This window comes from Furipterus horrens, unplaced genomic scaffold, assembly GCF_987537825.1.
Source record: "Furipterus horrens unplaced genomic scaffold, mFurHor1.1.pri manual_scaffold_17, whole genome shotgun sequence".
In the NCBI taxonomy this organism is placed as follows: domain Eukaryota; kingdom Metazoa; phylum Chordata; class Mammalia; order Chiroptera; family Furipteridae; genus Furipterus; species Furipterus horrens.
This window is the reverse complement of record NW_028327187.1, coordinates 113,995,193-114,013,430: the sequence shown is the minus strand read 5'-3', so window position 1 is coordinate 114,013,430 and position 18,238 is coordinate 113,995,193. Positions and strand designations below refer to the sequence as shown.

The 18,238-nt window shown below is 41.6% G+C and overlaps 1 protein-coding gene across 1 annotated transcript in view; it reads left to right on the top strand.

Moving 5' to 3' along the window:
- FRMPD4 (FERM and PDZ domain containing 4) overlaps positions 1-13,873 on the top strand; it is a 162,381-nt gene extending 148,508 nt beyond the window's left edge. Inside the window, exons 12-16 of the mRNA XM_090265017.1 lie at positions 174-356; positions 2,866-3,004; positions 7,753-8,817; positions 9,182-10,471; positions 12,018-13,873. Coding sequence (XP_090121143.1) covers positions 174-356; positions 2,866-3,004; positions 7,753-8,817; positions 9,182-10,471; positions 12,018-13,345 — 4,005 coding nt within the window. The 3' untranslated portion in view covers positions 13,346-13,873. The remainder of the gene's footprint in view (positions 1-173; positions 357-2,865; positions 3,005-7,752; positions 8,818-9,181; positions 10,472-12,017) is intronic.
- The last annotated feature ends 4,365 nt before the right edge of the window (positions 13,874-18,238 follow it).

Sequence of the window (18,238 nt, the reverse complement as noted above, 5' to 3'; positions counted from 1 at the left end):
TCTTAACTTATCAGAGCCTCAATGCAGTCATATATTTAGTTCTTCTAATTGGGTGACTTAATACAATACAACCCAGAAATATTTTCTAAAGAAAATGCAATGTTATAAAAAAACATTCTGGCAGGTCTTCTGAAGTCTAGGATTTTTATATTTTGTCAATGTCCCTTCCTCAGCAGGCAGAAAAGCGCTCAGAAGTGACTCTCCTGGTCGGGCCCCGGTATGGCATAAGCCACGTCATAAACACCAAAACCAATCTGGTGGCTCTTTTAGCTGACTTTAGCCACGTCAACAGGATCGAGATGTTCACTGAGGAGGAAAGCTTGGTGAGGGTGGAGCTGCATGTGCTGGATGTGAAGGTAAGCCTCTGGGATGTTGACACATGGCCCCAACTGGAACAGCTCATTTGTGACACACTGCTGAGGTTTACACAGCAGGCAAGACTTCAGTGTGTTCAGGGCATCAAAGGGGCCATGTGGTACAGAAAAAAACCTGCCCAATTCTGGCCTGAGGACTCCATTCCTCACTAAGTAACCTTCTCTGGGCTCAATGTCTTCATCTATACATAAGAAAGCAAGTAAATTCATTTCTAAGGTCCCTTTGGCTCCAGAATACATGAATCATAGACCGAGTGGGAGAGATTTTTCCCTACTAACATTTTAGAATATACTACTCTTATGTAGACAGATTTTTCCCCCCTTCGTTTATAACTCCCACTTTCCTTTGTTAGATTAGGTCTCATGTGTTTATTCTTTTGGGAATGCTGAGTATTTCAGTCAGTCTGTCTTTTCATACTATAGCAATTAGTACTGACTGAACATCTGGCTCCAATGAACATCACGGCCATTCCATTTCAAACAACAATCTGAGCTCATCCTCGAAGGGTAAAATTTTACTCCCAAAACAGAATTTGTCAGGAGATAATCCAGGTCCCCTGCCCCCACCTTCTTGTCGAAGTAATAGGTGAGTCATTGGATTTGGGCAGTGATGAGGTATCCAGTGTCAATCGGAAGTGCTCTGCAAACAGGCAGGGAGGAACCCCTTCCACTAGGGCGGTGTGGGAGGAGCAGCTGAAGAAGAAATGAGAATATGGAGAAGGGTTTCTACACAGCAAATCAGACAGCATCATTGTGCTCTGCAGCAGGAAGAGATGACCATGAGAATGGGGAACCCCACCAGGTTGGCCACAGCCCATGGGATTTCATGGGCTAAGTCCGCGGGGTTCCTGTTGACTTCAAAGCGCAAGAAGAGACTTGGAATGCCTGCGCTAGCCTATGAGCAAAAAGGCTGAAAATAATGGCTCCATCGTGGAAAAAGGATGAGCTGGATGTAGTCATCACAGACCTAACCAGGGATAATCTGTCTCAAACAGAAGTGAATGCCTAGGCCTTACTCATGGTTTCCTGCCTGTATCAAAAAATCATGGGATGGCTTAAGGGGAGACCTCAATGAAAATGGAAGGAAAAAGCAGTTCATTAAGTAGTACAGAGGCTTCAGATGGGAAGTTAGCTTCCACCAGCGGGGCCATCCAACCTGGCCGATGTCCTCCACTGGAAGTAAGAGCAGGAGGCCTATCATCTTGCTGTTTCTGTGTCTGTCTAGGTGTCTGCTTTTTTGTTGTTCCTATATTTCCCTCTCACTTTACCTCTCTTTCAACAAGAGCACACCAGCCACTCTACCCTTCCTAACTCAATGAGAATAATTGTTGAAATTGAACACTTCCTTCCTTATATGCCCAAGGTCCGCGTCTAATGAAATAATAACCTCATTGTTTCTAGAAAGTCTTAGCAAGGCCCTTTCTCAACTCCCATCTCTCTTTTGGCCTCCTGTTAATTTACAATTTCTTTTAGAAGCACCCTCTTTCTGGATTTCTTTGACACTTTCCTCTTCAGCTTAGCAGTCACTTGCACTTAATTTTTACTTCTCTTCAACACTAATTTTCATCATGAACCCAAACTTAATCTTCCTATGGTCTTTCAGATTGTGGGTCCATATCTGGTAACAAACTCCTTAGCTATCACTTTTGAAAATGGTAATCATTTGGGAACAAAACCCATGTTGTTTTCCTTTTATCCCCATCTGACTTGGAAAAGATTCCAAATGTCTAGGCTTTCAAAATGGTGTCACCTCAGTGTTTCTCAGTAAGGCTCTCTGTGTTACACCTGAGCTTTCCCCCTCATTTATGTGTCTCCAATGAAATGGTTGCTCAGTAACTTCTACTGTTTACATTTCATAAGCACAAATACAGTCATTGTCACCTGAGTGAAGGTATCTAGTTGGCCAAAAAGTTCATTCAGTTTTTTTCCGTAAGATGGCTCTAATAGTGTTTAGTTGTCTTTAACTTCATCAGAAACAATTTTGTTAGATTGCATTGTGACAGCTGTCATATCAGCCTGCATTTAAAAAAACTTATCAAAGTTAGTGAATTTCTGTGTAGTCATTTTAATATGGAAGATCGAAGAAAATAAGCAATGTTTTCAGCATATTATGCTTTCTTATTTCAAGAAATGTAAAAATGCAACTGGAATCCCAAACAGATTTGTGCAGTGTATGGAGAAGGTGCTGTGACTGAACAAACATGTCAAGAGTGATTTGCAAATTCTAATGCTGGAGATTCCTTATTGGATGATGCTCCACAGTTGGGTGGACCAGTTGAAGTTGATAGTGATCAAATCGAGACACTAACTGAGAATAATCAATGTTATACCATGCAGGAGATAGCTGACATACTCAGAATGTCCTAATCAATAAAGTTATTGGTGAAAATAAAACATGTGTTTTTATTTTACGGAAAGAACTACATGCACATTTTGGCCAGCCTGATATTAAGGAGAGATGGCTTTAACCCCAGCGTTCTGTTTTGTGCAGCCCATCACCCTCCTGATGGAGTCATCTGATGCCATGAACCTGGCCTGCTTAACAGCTGGATACTATAGGCTGCTGGTGGACTCCAGGAGGTCGATATTCAACATGGCCAACAAGAAAAACGCAGGGACCCAGGACACAGGTATTCTCTTCCGAAACTCATGAAGCGCTGACTCCCCCCACCCCACTGGAGAAAAATAATGAGCTTTCTTGAAAAGTTAAAATTATACACATAAAAACATCTACCGTCCAAATTGAACACAAGAGCCTTCCAAGACATCTGATATGGTCTAAATTTTTTCTGTAGAAACATTGATTTTTTTTTTACATCACATGTTACACGTCACTTAGAAATGCTGGAGTATGTGCTTCAAAGACAGTGATTTAATGACTGTGGAGGGAGTGAGCATCAGCCTTTGTGGCTGGGTTTTACTGTCCCACATTCACAGCAGTCAGGATGCAGAGAACTAACGGTGGAATGCCCAGTAGGAAGTGTGAGCCCCCAGCTTTAGGCCTTGTCCCTCCTTAGCAGGGGCTCAGCCACCTGCGGCTCTCCTCCTGCATCAGACTTACCTCCGGGATCTGGGAACTCTCCCAACAGGATAACTTGTGTATCACCCAGCACTCGGATTTGGGGCTTTAGAAGGGACCCTGATAGCCATCTAAGCTCTGTATTGGGAGCTTTGAAATAGGAAAGATGTGAAAAAATTCAATGCAGGCACTGGACAGGACACAATCGCACCAAAGTGATGACAAGGAGGACTGCAAATGTTGCATTGATAGTTTCTTTCAGAGTGGGTGGTTTTCGTGTGTTTAGAGCCTTTTTCTTCACTGCTTGACACTGTCTCTGTCTACAGTGGACACCCAGTAAATGTAGCTGAGGGACAGATGCAACTGTTCAATCCAAAGCTGCTGACCCATGGAAAAGTCTAATCAGGGCTTCTGTCATGAGGGTTTCTGTTAACAGAAAGGGAAAATCTTACAAACAAATTCCATTGTCACTGTTTCTGAGAGAAAAGAGGGAGAGGACAAAGAAGGGGAGGGAAATCTTGCTTTTCAACTTAGCAGGAAACATAAATGATTATTCCATAAATGTATTCTGACGTGTGAATAAGCACACAGAGGCAGACTTGCCCGCCATTTATGGTGAAGGCTGGTTAAATGGATGCAATTGTGGTCATAGGATAGAGGGAAACCAGAGAGAAAGGAGGAAACAGACAAGATGTGCCACAAGGAGACCTGAACTAGATTTCATCCAGCCCCACCTTGAAATGCCTATTTAAAAAAAATTTTTCTCTAAATTGCGGGATTTTTTATTTGTAGAATTAGGATTAAAAACCTAGCTTGCAAAGTAAGGATTAGGAAAATCTATATATGTACCATATCTGAAACGATGCCCTACTAGTAGTTCTACTCATAATTGGTAGCGGGGTGGGGGGGAACAAACCAGGAATGGGAACAATTCAGAATGAAAGTAACAGAAATCCAGAAAAGAGTGGAAGAGAGACACAAGGCAAAGAAAACCCCGGAAAGACACAAACGATTAGAAAAAAATTGGGAAGGAACAAAAAGGAGACGGTGAGTACATGCTGGCTTTGGTGGGGAGCATTTTTCTGACCACATTTTCACTGAGCTGGGAGATTAAGAGCAATTAAACGCTGACCTTTGAAATTTCAAAGAGCAGCCATGTAACACAATCCTTTAACATTGGAAAACCAGTTTGGGGCTTTCTTTATTTTCAAATATGAAAGCTTATCTTGCAAATAAAACCTTTTCCCCATGGACTGTTAAGACTGTTGGTACACGAAGAAAACCAAACCTATCCCTCTAAATATGGTTACAGAGATAAGGGCCTAGGTTCTGTCCTCTTTATAATGACTCACAACGTAATGTTTAATAAAAGTTCAAAAGGCAAAAACTTAGCTCCAAAAAGTATAATCACCATGGGGAAAGAATGGAACTTCAACATTTCAGTAACTTCTCCCAGTTCTACAGTTAGAATCAGGGTGGGGGATGCATGTTCCAACATCTCTCTCCACTCAGAGAGAGATTGAGAGGCAGAGACTGTAGGCATGCCTCTGTGTGTGTGTGTGTGTGTGTGTGCACGCACACACATGTGCATACACATAAGAAGGGAGAACAAGGGAGAGATGGCATACTCCAATAAGCAACTGGTTGACCCAAGCTGAGCAGCAGTCCAAGGCTTAGAATCCTCTAATGGTGGGAAGTCCTCTCTTCTCCATAGAAACTCCCCAAAAGACCTTCAGAGACTCAAGAAATGTAGAGAGGGAGGTCCTTTTAGGCCAGCTCATCCATATTCCATTTTCTCCTCCCACTCTGTAAGAGACTGGACCACAGTATAGATCCTAATTCCCAATCTACATCCTTCCATGTCTCCAAAATCATTCCAGAAGCCAAATCAGTCTGCTTTTCTAGAAAGAAGCCAAGATTGAGTGTGTATTTTCTTCTTGTCTCAAATGCATCAAAGACCTTAGTCAAGATTTCTAACAAAGAACAGTAAGCCTGCATTTCTTCTTCTCTATCTTTAACATTAACCTTCAAGCCCTTTCAAAATCCCCAAACCCACATATTTTTGCATCTCTGGGTCTTACAAGGGTCTGAGTAAGTATCTCTTAACTTGCTTTTAGCCTACTGACCTATTCAGTTTTCTTGTTGGTTTAATCCTGGAGCTGGCAAACTATGGCTGTGGGCCAAATCTTGCTATTGTAAATAAACTTTTATTGGAACTTGGCCATGCACATTATATTAGTTCCTTAGGGCTCTGTAACAAATTAGTACAAACTTGGGGGCTTAACATAGCAGAAACTTATTCTCTCACAATGTTGGGAGCTAGAGGTTCAAAATCTAGATGTTGGCAGGGCCATGCTTCCTCCAAAGGCTCTAGGAGAGAAGCTTTTATTGCCTCTCCCTGCTTCTCATTGCCATCAGCATTCCCTGTGGCTGCATCGCCCCCGCCTCTGCCTCTGTCTTCTCCATGTGGCCCAAATCTCCCTCTGCTTCCTCTCATGAGGACTCTTGCCATTGGATTTAGGGTCCCTACGATAATTTAAGATGATCTTATCTCGAAATCCATCACTTAATTACATCTACAAAGACCTTTTTTCCAAATAAGTTCACATCCACAGAATGGATACATCTTTTGGGACCACGATTCCACCGACTACATCCATTTGTGCATGAGTGATCTCTGAGTACTTCCATGTTAAAACAATCAATTAAACTTGTTGCTCAACTGAGCAGCTGGGCCGCAAAACCTAAAGTGTTTACTATCTGGCCACCCCTTTTTAAAAAATGTTTGCTGACCTCTGGTTTAAAGCCATCACAACTTTGCTGAACCACTTTAGCCCCACCCCTATACTCCTGATACACATGTGCATGTGTGCACATACACACACACAAGCCAGGTGTAATCTAGGTTGTTGTTATTAAAACAACGTTGAACCCCCAAAGGTGTATTTATTGTAATTTAACTTGCAAATATGGCTGGTGTGTAATTCAGTCTTCAAAATGACATCTTTTACTTGCTGTTCATTAAAAATGTGTGTAGTTAGTAAAATGACCTAGAACATTCTTCAGCATTGAGTCCACTATAATTTGGAGGAATATAACCTCTTCAGTAAAACTGATATTTTTCCCTTATGTCTTATATATCTGATGTCAGTATAATTCAAACTTGGAGCAGGTGGCAATTTGAGGAAACAGAGAGGAGAATAGGTGGCCCTAACATTTCCTCAAAATCTTGCCTCTGGAATCTATAAAGCAGTATGGACACAGTGACACACTGACCTGTCTTGTTAAATATTAGGAGCAAAATCTTTGTTTCAAAGTTTCCTATGGAAAGACCCTTGAAGAGAAAACAAAGCAATTTTAAAATTAGGATTTTTTAATTCATGAGGGACATCAAACAAACCTTCAGAAGTTCTCATGACAGAAATAAAAATTGAAATTAGTCAAAGTATTAACTATGCTATGAAATAGCAGAGGGAGCTATATAACCTCTGAGTGCTCCACCTTCTGCACCATATGTGCATGTGTGCGTACAGGCACAGATACTGACATTTATGCATGGGTATATGAACACCCACCAGGATATAAAAATGATGAAGATAGGGGTTTTTGTGCTATCATTCCAATATTTATTATTACATTATATTTTATGGATATATTTTATTATTACATTATTACATGATCATTACAATATCTACTTTTGTAATTTCTTTTTTTATTGTTCTATTCCAGTGTCCCAACTTTTCCCCCATTGCTCTCCACTGCACTGCTCCCCCATTCCCACAGTCAATTCCCACCCCGTTGGCCATGTCCAAGGGTCATTTATACATGTTCCTTGGCAATATCTTGTAAAATAAGTGGTAGAAGTATGTAGATCCTTGACTTCCTCTCAACTCAATGAGGAAAAAGTTCCACATCTTCCTCTACAAAATGGACATTGTTAGATCTCGCTTTACAAAGTAAAGGGCAGTCGATATTCTGGAGTAGAGCCTTTTGGACTACCACCTTTAAGGGTTTTAAAAGGCATGTTTTATATTCACACTCATAGATGTAAGTGAGGTCTTTTAATAATAGAACCAAGGGCCAGATGGAATTAAGCTACAGTTTCCTACTGTCAGATGCTATTATGTTTTATTAAATAGCAATTACATTTTATGCAATAGCAACTCTGTTAAGGTCAGTTCTCCCAATCAAGAAATCTTCACACCTGAAGCCTAAATCAACCACTGCCATATTTGGAAAGCTGAATAGCCCCATTTTTACCAAAGGGATGCTACGAGCCATTAAATTAAGAACCAGAGATGAAGCCCCCAGAAACCAGACAGCACTGTAACGTGTCTTTGCATGATTCTTTCTCTTTAGGAACTGAAAATAAAGGAAAGCACAACCTCCTTGGCCCTGATTGGAACTGTATACCCCAAATGACCACCTTTATTGGCGAAGGGGAACAAGAAGCCCAGATAACATATATAGATTCTAAACAGAAGACGGTTGAGATTACAGACGGCACCTCGTGTCCGAAAGACCACCGGCACTTGTATATAGGCAACACCTATAATTCGGATGAACTCAGCCAACAGCTGACTCAGCCAGGAGATGCTCCATGTGAGGCAGACTACAGAAGTCTAGCTCAGCGGTCCCTGTTGACCTTCTCAGGACCAGAAAGTCTAAAGAAAGCACAGGAGTCTCCGAGAGGAGCTAAAGTGTCCTTTATTTTTGGAGATCTTGCCATGGACGATGGGATCAATCCGCCAACTCTCAGCTATGAGAGACTACTGGACGAGAGTCCAGAGCTCCTGGAGAAGCAGTCACACGTCTACATGAGCAGTGCCAATGACATGAAGAGCCTGGATCTCACTCCCGACGCAGACAACATCCAATTTGTGGAACATTCAGTTTATGCAAACATAGGGGACGTGAAGAACTTCGATGCCACCCAGGGGATAGAGGAACCCCTGCTGCGTGATATTTGCTATGCGGAGAACACCGATGACGCGGAGGACGAGGATGAGGTGAGCTGTGAGGAGGACCTCGTGGTGGGAGACATGAGCCAGCCAGCCCTCCTCAACCTGTCTGAGTCAAGTGACGACATCATTGACCTCACGTCCCTGCCCCCTCCAGAAGGAGATGACAATGAGGATGACTTCCTGCTGCGTTCCTTGAACATGGCTATTGCCGCACCACCACCTGGCTTTAGAGATAGTTCAGATGAGGAGGACTCTCAGAGCCAGGCAGCTTCCTTCCTCGAGGACAAAGAGCCAGGCAGCAGTCTGCAAAATGACGAGATCCCCGTGTCCCTCATTGACGCTGTGCCCACCAGCGCCGAGGGGACGTGTGACAAGGGACTGGATAACAACGTCGTTTCCCCACTGGAAGCTCTAGAAGCTCTGTCCGTGTCAGAAGAACAGCAGACCAGTAACAATTCAGGTTCTTTCACGATTGTTACATTTATTCACTGATAACCATATCACTCATCCCATCAAGCCATTTACCCTTGGAGTCCTGTTATGTTGTGTTCTCTCATTTCACGCATGTCCCATTTCATACATGTGCAGAAACTACCATCGTGGCTTTTTTGTGTATGTGGTTTCCTTTGTTATTTTTTTTAAACCTGTGGCACGTTTTTCCCTCATTTCTGGAACAACTGTGCAATAAACTCAGAGTCCTTACTGAAAGGGGAAAGCCCTGTATTGCTCTGTTGTTAGTAATAATAATGAGTCTCATTTTCATACATGTCTCCTAGTGCCTCTGATGCATCCATTAATCGGTTCTTGTTTTTTACGGCATGCAGGTGTAGCCATCTTGAGGGCTTATAGTCCCGAGTCTTCTTCAGACTCAGGCAATGAAACTAACTCTTCTGAAATGACTGAGAGTTCTGAACTGGCCACAGCACAGAAGCAGTCAGAAAACCTCTCCCGCATGTTCTTGGCCACTCACGAAGGCTACCACCCCCTGGCCGAAGAGCAGACAGAGTTCTCCACCTCCAAAGCCCCTGCCGGGGGCTTGCCCCCGAAGTCCTCCCATGCTCTGGCTGCCCGTCCGGTGACTGACCTCCCACCCAAAGTCGTGCCTTCCAAGCAGATACTTCACTCAGACCACATGGAGATGGAGCCCGAAACAATGGAGACCAAGTCGGTCACTGACTATTTCAGCAAACTGCACATGGGGTCAGTGGCATATTCCTGCACCAGCAAAAGGAAAAGCAAGCTGGCTGATGGGGAGGGCAAAGCACCCCCTGTTGGAAACATAGCAGGGAAAAAGCAGCAGGGGACCAAAACAGCTGAAGCAGAGGAGGACACCAAAGGCAAATTTGGTACCGTGTCTTCAAGGGACAGTCAACACCTAAGCACTTTTAACCTGGAGAGAACTGCCTTTCGCAAGGACAGCCAAAGATGGTACGTGGCCACTGAGGGTGGGGTGGCTGAAAAAAGTGGATTGGAAGCAGCAACAGGGATAATCTTTCCAAGAGCTTCTGGTCTGGGGACAAGGGAGGCCGAAGGGAAGGATGAAGGAGCTCCCAATGGGGAAGCCAGTGAGGTTTCAGGACTTGGCCAACGGGACCACTTCTTAACTGACGTGACCTGTGTCTCTTCAGCCAAAGACTTAGATAACCCAGAGGATGCTGACCCATCTACCTGTGACCATCCTTCCAAGCTTCCTGTGGTGGAAGAGAGTGTGGCCCATCTTTGTGACTACCACTTGGCAAAGCGGATGTCATCTTTACAAAGTGAGGGCCATTTTTCTCTACAGAGCTCGCAAGGCTCTTCAGTGGATGCAGGCTGTGGCACGGGCAGCAGTGGCAGCACCTGCGCCACACCTGTGGAGTCCCCACTCTGCCCCTCCATGGGGAAGCACTTGATTCCTGAGACTTCAGGGAAAGGCGTGACTTACGTTCCTTCAGAGGACAGAGCCACTGCACTTCCCAACCACGGGGCCCCCTTCAAGGAATCACATCCACAGACAGAAGGGGTGTGTCCACGGATGACAGTGCCTGCTCTGCACACAGCCATTAATGCCGAACCCCTGTTTGGCACTTTGAGAGATGGATGTCATCGACTCCCCAAGATTAAGGAAACCACAGGTACAGCAATAAGGGATTTAGCGCTTTGCTTTATACACCAGGAGCATGTAAAGCAAATTCACAAGAAACCTAAACATATATAATCTGGAAGAAAAGTGAAAGTTAGAATCTTTAAAAAGGCTGCAGGGCTATTGCTGGGTTAAGTATCAACCACTGATCCCTTAGTATTTAAAAAAGCACCAAAGTTTCTAGATCTGAAACCATGGTGAAGATGGCATCTGCTTTTCGCAATCTTGTCCTCTTCTAAATTCTAAATTTCTAAATTCTAAATGTAGACTTTTAGCAGTGCCCAGTGTGACTTTCAGTTACAAGACCATATTGCTGAGACATCGAAGTTCTAATTTTGCCATTTCATCTTTGAGGGGCAAGGAAGGATCATAAAGCAGGGGTTCAGGGAGACTGGAGGGCCTGGGGAAGATCATTTGCCTTTCAGCAATACTTACAGATTCCTCCCCCAGAGGAGTATTCTGAAGTGTATGGCATACCTCGGCATCAGGAAAGTTTTGAGAGTGCATGATGAGCTGCTTTGTTTTCCCCAAAAGAGTAAAATAGAGACATAGGTGGAAGCAAGAACACAGCCACCTGCTATGCCAGGTTCACAATTCTACCATCCAGTGGCCACTTATGCTCTCGTCAATCCACTTGGCCGGTCATCATGTGACAAAAACTGGTGCTCTTTCATACTTTCCAATTTAAAACTATATCATCAGTAGTGTGTTTTCCATATAGCTCAACAGATGTTAGTGAGATGTTATATTGGGTAATTACTGTTCCTGCTCTTTTAAGATTATCTACCTTCTCAAAACCCACCACTGGCTTAACCTGCCATTGGAAACTCACCTATAAATGCTACACAAGTCCACACTCAACTAAGCATTTTTACCTCTAAACTAATTAAAGCACACTGTTTGATCCTTTGCAGTTGACAGAGAACTTTCACCTAACTTACCTGTTGCTTCTCACAAAAATTCTGTGAAATGGAGATTTTCTTTACATGACAACTTTTCTGAGGAAAGTTCAATAATTTGCCCAGTGTCTCCAGTTCACAGCCTATACCTGGAAAACTTCCTGGGGTCTTCTTTAAAGGCAAGGTAGTTTGATTAGCATTAATTAAATTAGGCCACTTCTTTATAGAAAGATTAACTGATGCCAGGATTAACCTAACTCCCTTGACATGAAACTTAAATGCCATAAGTATGTTTGAATAATCTATGTAGGAGGTGTGTTTTCTAATGATATGTCTAAGCTTTGTCAGGTAAATGCTTGGGAGCAAGGCAATTCATGTAATTCTGCAATTCCAAATGAATAGTATAATAGTTTAAGAACAAACAGATTACAGTATTTTTTTAAATGTCTTGAAGTGGAAATCTGTTATGTGATCTCAGGAGGCAGTGTTTGTTTTGGAAAGCAGGGTGACCCTGACAAATGGCAGCCTCTCTAGGATGCATCCTTGGGAAGCAGCAGACATCACAGAGAGATGTAGTGAAATTGACCATCCATGAGATGTTTAATGATTCTCTCTGTTTTTCTACTACCCCTAGTGTAGCTTTGACAGAGTCTGGGAAGGAGAGACGAGGAAGCATGCCTTCAGTTTGGTCTCAATATCCTGAAGCTGATCCCATCCTGCTACCATCAGACATTCACTCGGAATCAAAGGTGCCAATTCCAAATCGAGACCCCAATGATTTCTCCCAAGCATACCAGGCCTATGGAGAGGCTGTGAGCTGGCAGCCACTGGATCTGAGAGGGGAGAGCCACGGGACAGCTCCCAGCCAGAGGGCTCTGACACGTAGCAGCAGTATCCTCTCAGGATGTGTAGCTTTGGAGACCTTCCGAGAGAGAACCAAGGTTGCAGTCAGCTTCAAGTGTCCAGGGATCACAGAAGAAGCACAGGAGGCCAGTTCAGAAAGGCGAGCAGAACTCCCACTGGGGAAGAAGCTCACCAAAAGTTTTTCCCAAAGCTCAATGCACTTTAGCTCCGACGGGAAAGTTCACAAAAGGTCCCCGATGGCTCACAAAGACTCAAAGCTATATAAGACATTACCCTTGCGGAAGCTGGAGGGCAGCAATTGGAGGTGCCGGGGACCTTTCAGCTACTGCTTCCTGAACCGAGGGCAGGATGAAGATGAGGAGGAGGATGAAGAAGAAGGAGAGCCCACTCGCCGGGTCTCTTGCCTCTTTCCACCGCAGATGACTGAAGCCATGCCTGAACCAAGCAGCCCACCCCTGGCTGTTGGGATTCAGAAGCAAGGAGTGGAGCTGTCCAGAGTTTCAGTGCTGAAGGTCTGGACAGAAGACCCGAGTAGCCCAGATGACATGGACTTCAGCAACCTGGCTTTTGATGCCCGGATTGCAAGAATAAATGCCCTCAAGCAGAGCACATATGCAATGCCTGATGGGTTCCTCGCAGCCCAAAATGATGCCAATGAGCTGCTCTGCCTTGTCAGGGCAACCAAGGGGAAGAGAGAGGAGTCACGCCCTGAAGCATATGACCTTACACTTTCTCAGTACAAGCAACTGTTATCCATTGACTCCAGACAGTTGGGAAGTGCCTGTAGGAAAATGGCGATGGCCGAGAAAAGCCCAGAGGAGATGCTCCTAGCTATGACTTCCAGCTTTCAAGTGCTCTGTTGCCTAACAGAAGCTTGCATGCGATTAGTTAAAGTCGTGAACTCAGAAACACAGCGGCAAGAAATTGTAGCGAAGATCGATGAAGTGGTCATAAACTACATTTGTCTCCTGAAAGCTGCCGAGGCAGCCACTGGAAAGACCACTGGGGATCCCAGTGTTGGACTCTCAACGCGACATTCAACCACCATGGCCGCTCTCGTAAGCACACTAACACGTTCTCTCAAGATGCTTTTAAATAAATAAAGTATGAAAGTCACATCATAATCTACCTTTGCAAAGCCATACATGAACTTTTATTTTCTTTCTGTGTACGATGAACAGAGATGTCTCCTTTCTTCTCTCTGTATATTTTGTTATTTTGTATAAAATAGGAGATAAAAGTCACATTGGTGAAATGTTGAAATGTACTAATCAGATGTATTCTGTTTATATTATATGTATACACATGTAAAAGATATACAAGAAAGTGATGACATTTGGCTATTTTTCATATAGTCGAAACTTGGGGTATATGATGTGAAATTTTAAATTCTACCATGTTAGAGCAAAACAATGAATCCTATTCCCTGTTCTTCCAAGCAGATACTTGGAGACCATATCATTCATATTTAGGAGTCAGAAAGAAAGAAAGAAAAAGAAAGAAAGAAGGAAGGAAAGAAAGAAAGAAAGATCACAATGTATATAAGACAGTACTTATGTTTTAAAATTATGATTTTTAAGCATTGGAAATAGCAAAAAGACATTTAAAATTCAAGAAGCTATTATGAATTATTAGAGAATATATATAATAAATTAATTTTTGCTCATAGTGTTTGGTTATCTGATGCTTTCTTCCAAGAATCCCACATGTTTCATTTTGGCTTATTCCATTTGGGTTAAAATGGGTGGAGGTGGATTCTATTGTGTCAATACAAATGCTCTTCACGATGCTCCTAGAGTTAAAATGCTTTCCAAATGGAAGAACAGAAGGAATGATGGGCAGGTTCCTGGGTAATACCTAGCTATAGATTATCTAATTATATGAAAAGAAATAATTCATACCAAAATTAAATTTTATGATGAAAAGAGAGATCTGCTTTGACTAAATGTCAAAATATGTAAACCAAAGACATCATCCACCACCCCCAACTCAACCATGAAACTCATAACTCCCTTAAGAGTGACAGAACATTTAGTAAAGTAGTTGCAAAATTACCAAAAAAAAATGAGCATTTGATGATCATTGAAAGTAAGTGCAGTTCCGATCCTGTGAACCAGATTGCACACCAGCCTGAGCCACATCTCAGATCGCAGCTCTCAGCATCACACAGCTTCATGCCGCACCTTCTCTACCGGGGCCAATGCTTCCAACCCCATTTGCAATTAATTACAGCCTAACACTGGGACAAACTTTCAAATCTGGAATGTTCACAAAATCAGGGAGAGATGGCTCCTGTAATATAGAAGCCATGATTAAATAAACAATTAAGTATTTATTAAATGATCTAATCTGGATTGGCTTATAGAAATATGAAAGCTGGAATAAAAAAAGAAAAAACAGAAGTGGTCAGTTTGACCACGTTAGGTAAAACTGATGGACTGCAAAGAAATGTTCAGAACTGTCGTCTCTCTCAAAATGTATCTTTGGGTCAAAGCAAAAGAATGCAAACCCTGCAACTGTAAAATAAAATTGACATGTACATATATACGTCATGGGTCATTTAGTGCTCAGGCTGCACTCTTACTAATGTACATGGCTCCTTAAAATATGCCAGGAGTATGCCAAGTACAAATACTTTCATTTCTGTAGCCTGCTGGGCAGGAGGTATAACTCAGTCTACAGTCGCTATATCTGTCATCAGTCATTCCATAGAGACTCAATAACAAAAGTCACACGTAGTTGTAGATGGTAGCGTACAAAAGGAGTTTAGACATGTGTTATTAAAAATAATGTTTAAATAATAAAACATTATTTTATTACAATTATAAATATTGGTGTTTGATATTGAGAAATATTAATGATGTTTACTGTGGAAATTTTTGGTAAATATTCTCTGTACTAAAATACTAGCATTAATAGGATGTGTGTTCTATGTCAGACAATGTGCTAAACATATCACATATATTATCTCATTTAATCATCACAATAATCTTATGCTTTGGACACTGCCATTAATTCCCTGTGGAGATAATATAGTTTAGTAATTAATGACATAGGGATTGAGGTCATAAACTTCTTGATTTAAGTTTGAACTCTGCCATTTTCTAGCCCTTTTGTCTTGGGAAAGCCAATCAATTTTTACTATGTTTCATAGGGTTGTCATGAGTTCTAAGTCAAATGATGTATGTAAAGTTCTTACTATAATACCTGGCAGATTAAATAATTAATGTTAAATATAATTATCATAATTATTGTGTTAAATATATTGCCCAAGATAATATGTGGGGATGTTTGTTTTATATGCATATTGTATCCTGACTCTATGTACAGAATACATTATGTGTATTGCATATGTATAAGAGAAATGTACAAGGAAGTGATGATCCTTGTTCAAATCACACATCCAGTTGAAACGACTTCTTCATCCATTTCGGTTTGAGAGGCCTCAGCAAAATACCTCTGGGTCTTTCTAATCAATTTCCCATTATGGGTGCTCCAATAAGTTTCTGTTTCTTATAAACAAACTCTTTACTTCTTAGAAAACCTCAAGAGCCCCCCATTCACTAAAAATGGGGTTCCTAACTGGGGTCCACATCCACTAGAGTATAGAAAGAACATATTAGAATGATACCTGTGTTTATTTTTATCTAGCCTTTTTTATGTTTGCGTATGTTTTATAATGGCATAATAGTACAGTGGTATATGTACATCATTTTAAATAAATAAATTAATTAACAAGCATATGCCTGGTGCATGTATGCAGAAAGAGTGTCACAGGTAGGGTTTCATTTACTAAAGTTTGGAGACCACTGAACTGACGAAGAAAAATTCCTTGTATTAGAAGTTCTTTGCATTTACTCCCCAACCTAATTTTCCAAGTGTATCACCTAACATTTTTATTATCTTATCTTTTATTATAAAACTTTAAAGTGTACACAAAAGTAGACATGATGATAGAATGAATCAATATGTACTCATCACATACTAATTCATGTCTAATCTTATTTTCTCTATTCTTACACATCTTCTTCCACACTCTGTGTGAGCAAATCTTGGGCATCAGAGCACTGAATTCATGAGAGTTTCAGTAAGAACTTCCTATAGATAAGAACTTTTAAATGTAACCACAATGCCATTTTCACACTTTTAAAAATTAATAATTACCTAATATTATCAAGTAAATATTACAGAAATAAATGAAGAAAAGGGAAATTCCTATAAGTCCAACCCCAAAGACAGTCATTGTCAACAATTTAGGGCACCTACTTTCAGCTTTATATATACTAATGTTATTATTATTGTATGTGTTTATGAGTTTAACCTGTTACTTAGCACGTTGACCTGACCAAATTTGCCCTTCTGTTTGCGTCTCAGTTGCATCCGATGGGATGTAAGTGAATTGGCTAGAAGGGATCATTGACACGCGGAAAAACAGAAGACTCAGATGAACAGCCACCACAGCATTAGGCTGAGAGTCCAACAACTAATGCAGTTGCCTCAGACACTAACATGAACACAGACTCCTAGGCAGAGCTGGAATTAGTCTTATCACAAAGTAAATTATTTTTCCAGAAAACAAAGACACAATAATGAAATGACCAGCTACAGCAGGACTACAATGGATCAATTCCTTTTGCTCTGAATTTCATCTTTCATTATGACTTATCTTAGGAAAGACAGTCATTTATGTTCCTGTTACATATATTTCTAAATGCCATGTATATTTTTGAACATTGCTTCTGAGCTACTTAGGATGTCACTGAAATTCATTCCTCCTGGATTACTCTTGATTTGGGAGAAGTTTGCTCTCTGTGATTGGCTATCACCATTCATAACTGTGTTAACTTTTTGAAATTAAAAAAAAAAAAAAGCAAGATCAGCTATCTTCAGGCAATTCCTATCACTTGCAAACATTTAGAAATCTTCACAGGGCTCAAAAATGCATGGGTATCACATTTGTTTCCCTCTAACCCGATTTTGTGTCTGCTTGGAAAGTGGTCAAGTTTGAGGGTGTGTGTGTATGTGTGTGTGTGTGTGTGTGTGTGTGTATTTGTATGTCTGTGTGTCTGTGTGTGTTTGGGTATATAGAGGTGTAGGGGAGGTGTTTGAGTAGATAGTTGTGTGTGTGTGTGTGTGTGTGTGTGACTAGTTTTCAGCTTGGCTTCATGGATTTTAGGCTAGTATACCCTTTGGCAGTCCAAAAACGATGCTAAAACTTTCTCTATACCAATCCCAAATCTTCCTTTAAAGTCAGATTGCAGAAATAGCTTCTCAGCTTTGAAAGATCAAAGAGTCGGAATCTTCCCTTTGAAACTGAACTCCCATTTATAACAACCTGAACCACAGACATAGGATACTTTTTAGTTGTGTCACCATTCACTGGCCTACCCCTCTCACTCTTTAATTTCAGAGTCTATACAAAGAAAACCCATGGAAGAACAATTCGTGTCTCTATCAAACATTTCTGCTGCACAGAATAATAGAATGAATTAAATCCTGCATCTCTGAAAGAAGTAGAGAACCCAGTAGCTTATCCCAAGGAGCTTATTTCACCGTTCAACTTGAAATTAACCTGCTGCCTTCAGCTAAAGTGGCTCCAATCTTCCCTCCACATTTATAATTGCATCTCAATGTTCTGTTACACATTAGTTCTAAAGCGCTGAGGGTTTTTGCTTTTTGTTTTTGTACCTGCTGATTCTCATTTTCCACTCCACGGTTTGGACCAAACTTCTGTGCCGTTTGTGGCCTCATCATCCACAACTTTAGGCAGAATTAGCTTTGAGATTCAGGAAGCCAGGCCTTCTTGGGAACTTCCAACCAAGTCATGCTTCTCCTATTTTCCTTTGGATGAGTAACCTTTGCACATGTGGCCCTTTCACTAAATGATCCACGACTCCTTTCTATCACCCACTTAGAGAGGCCGAGTATGTCCATTCATTCATTCAAGTAGCTATTAACAACTTCCTAATCTGGGCATATGTTGTGCTAGGTGCTGC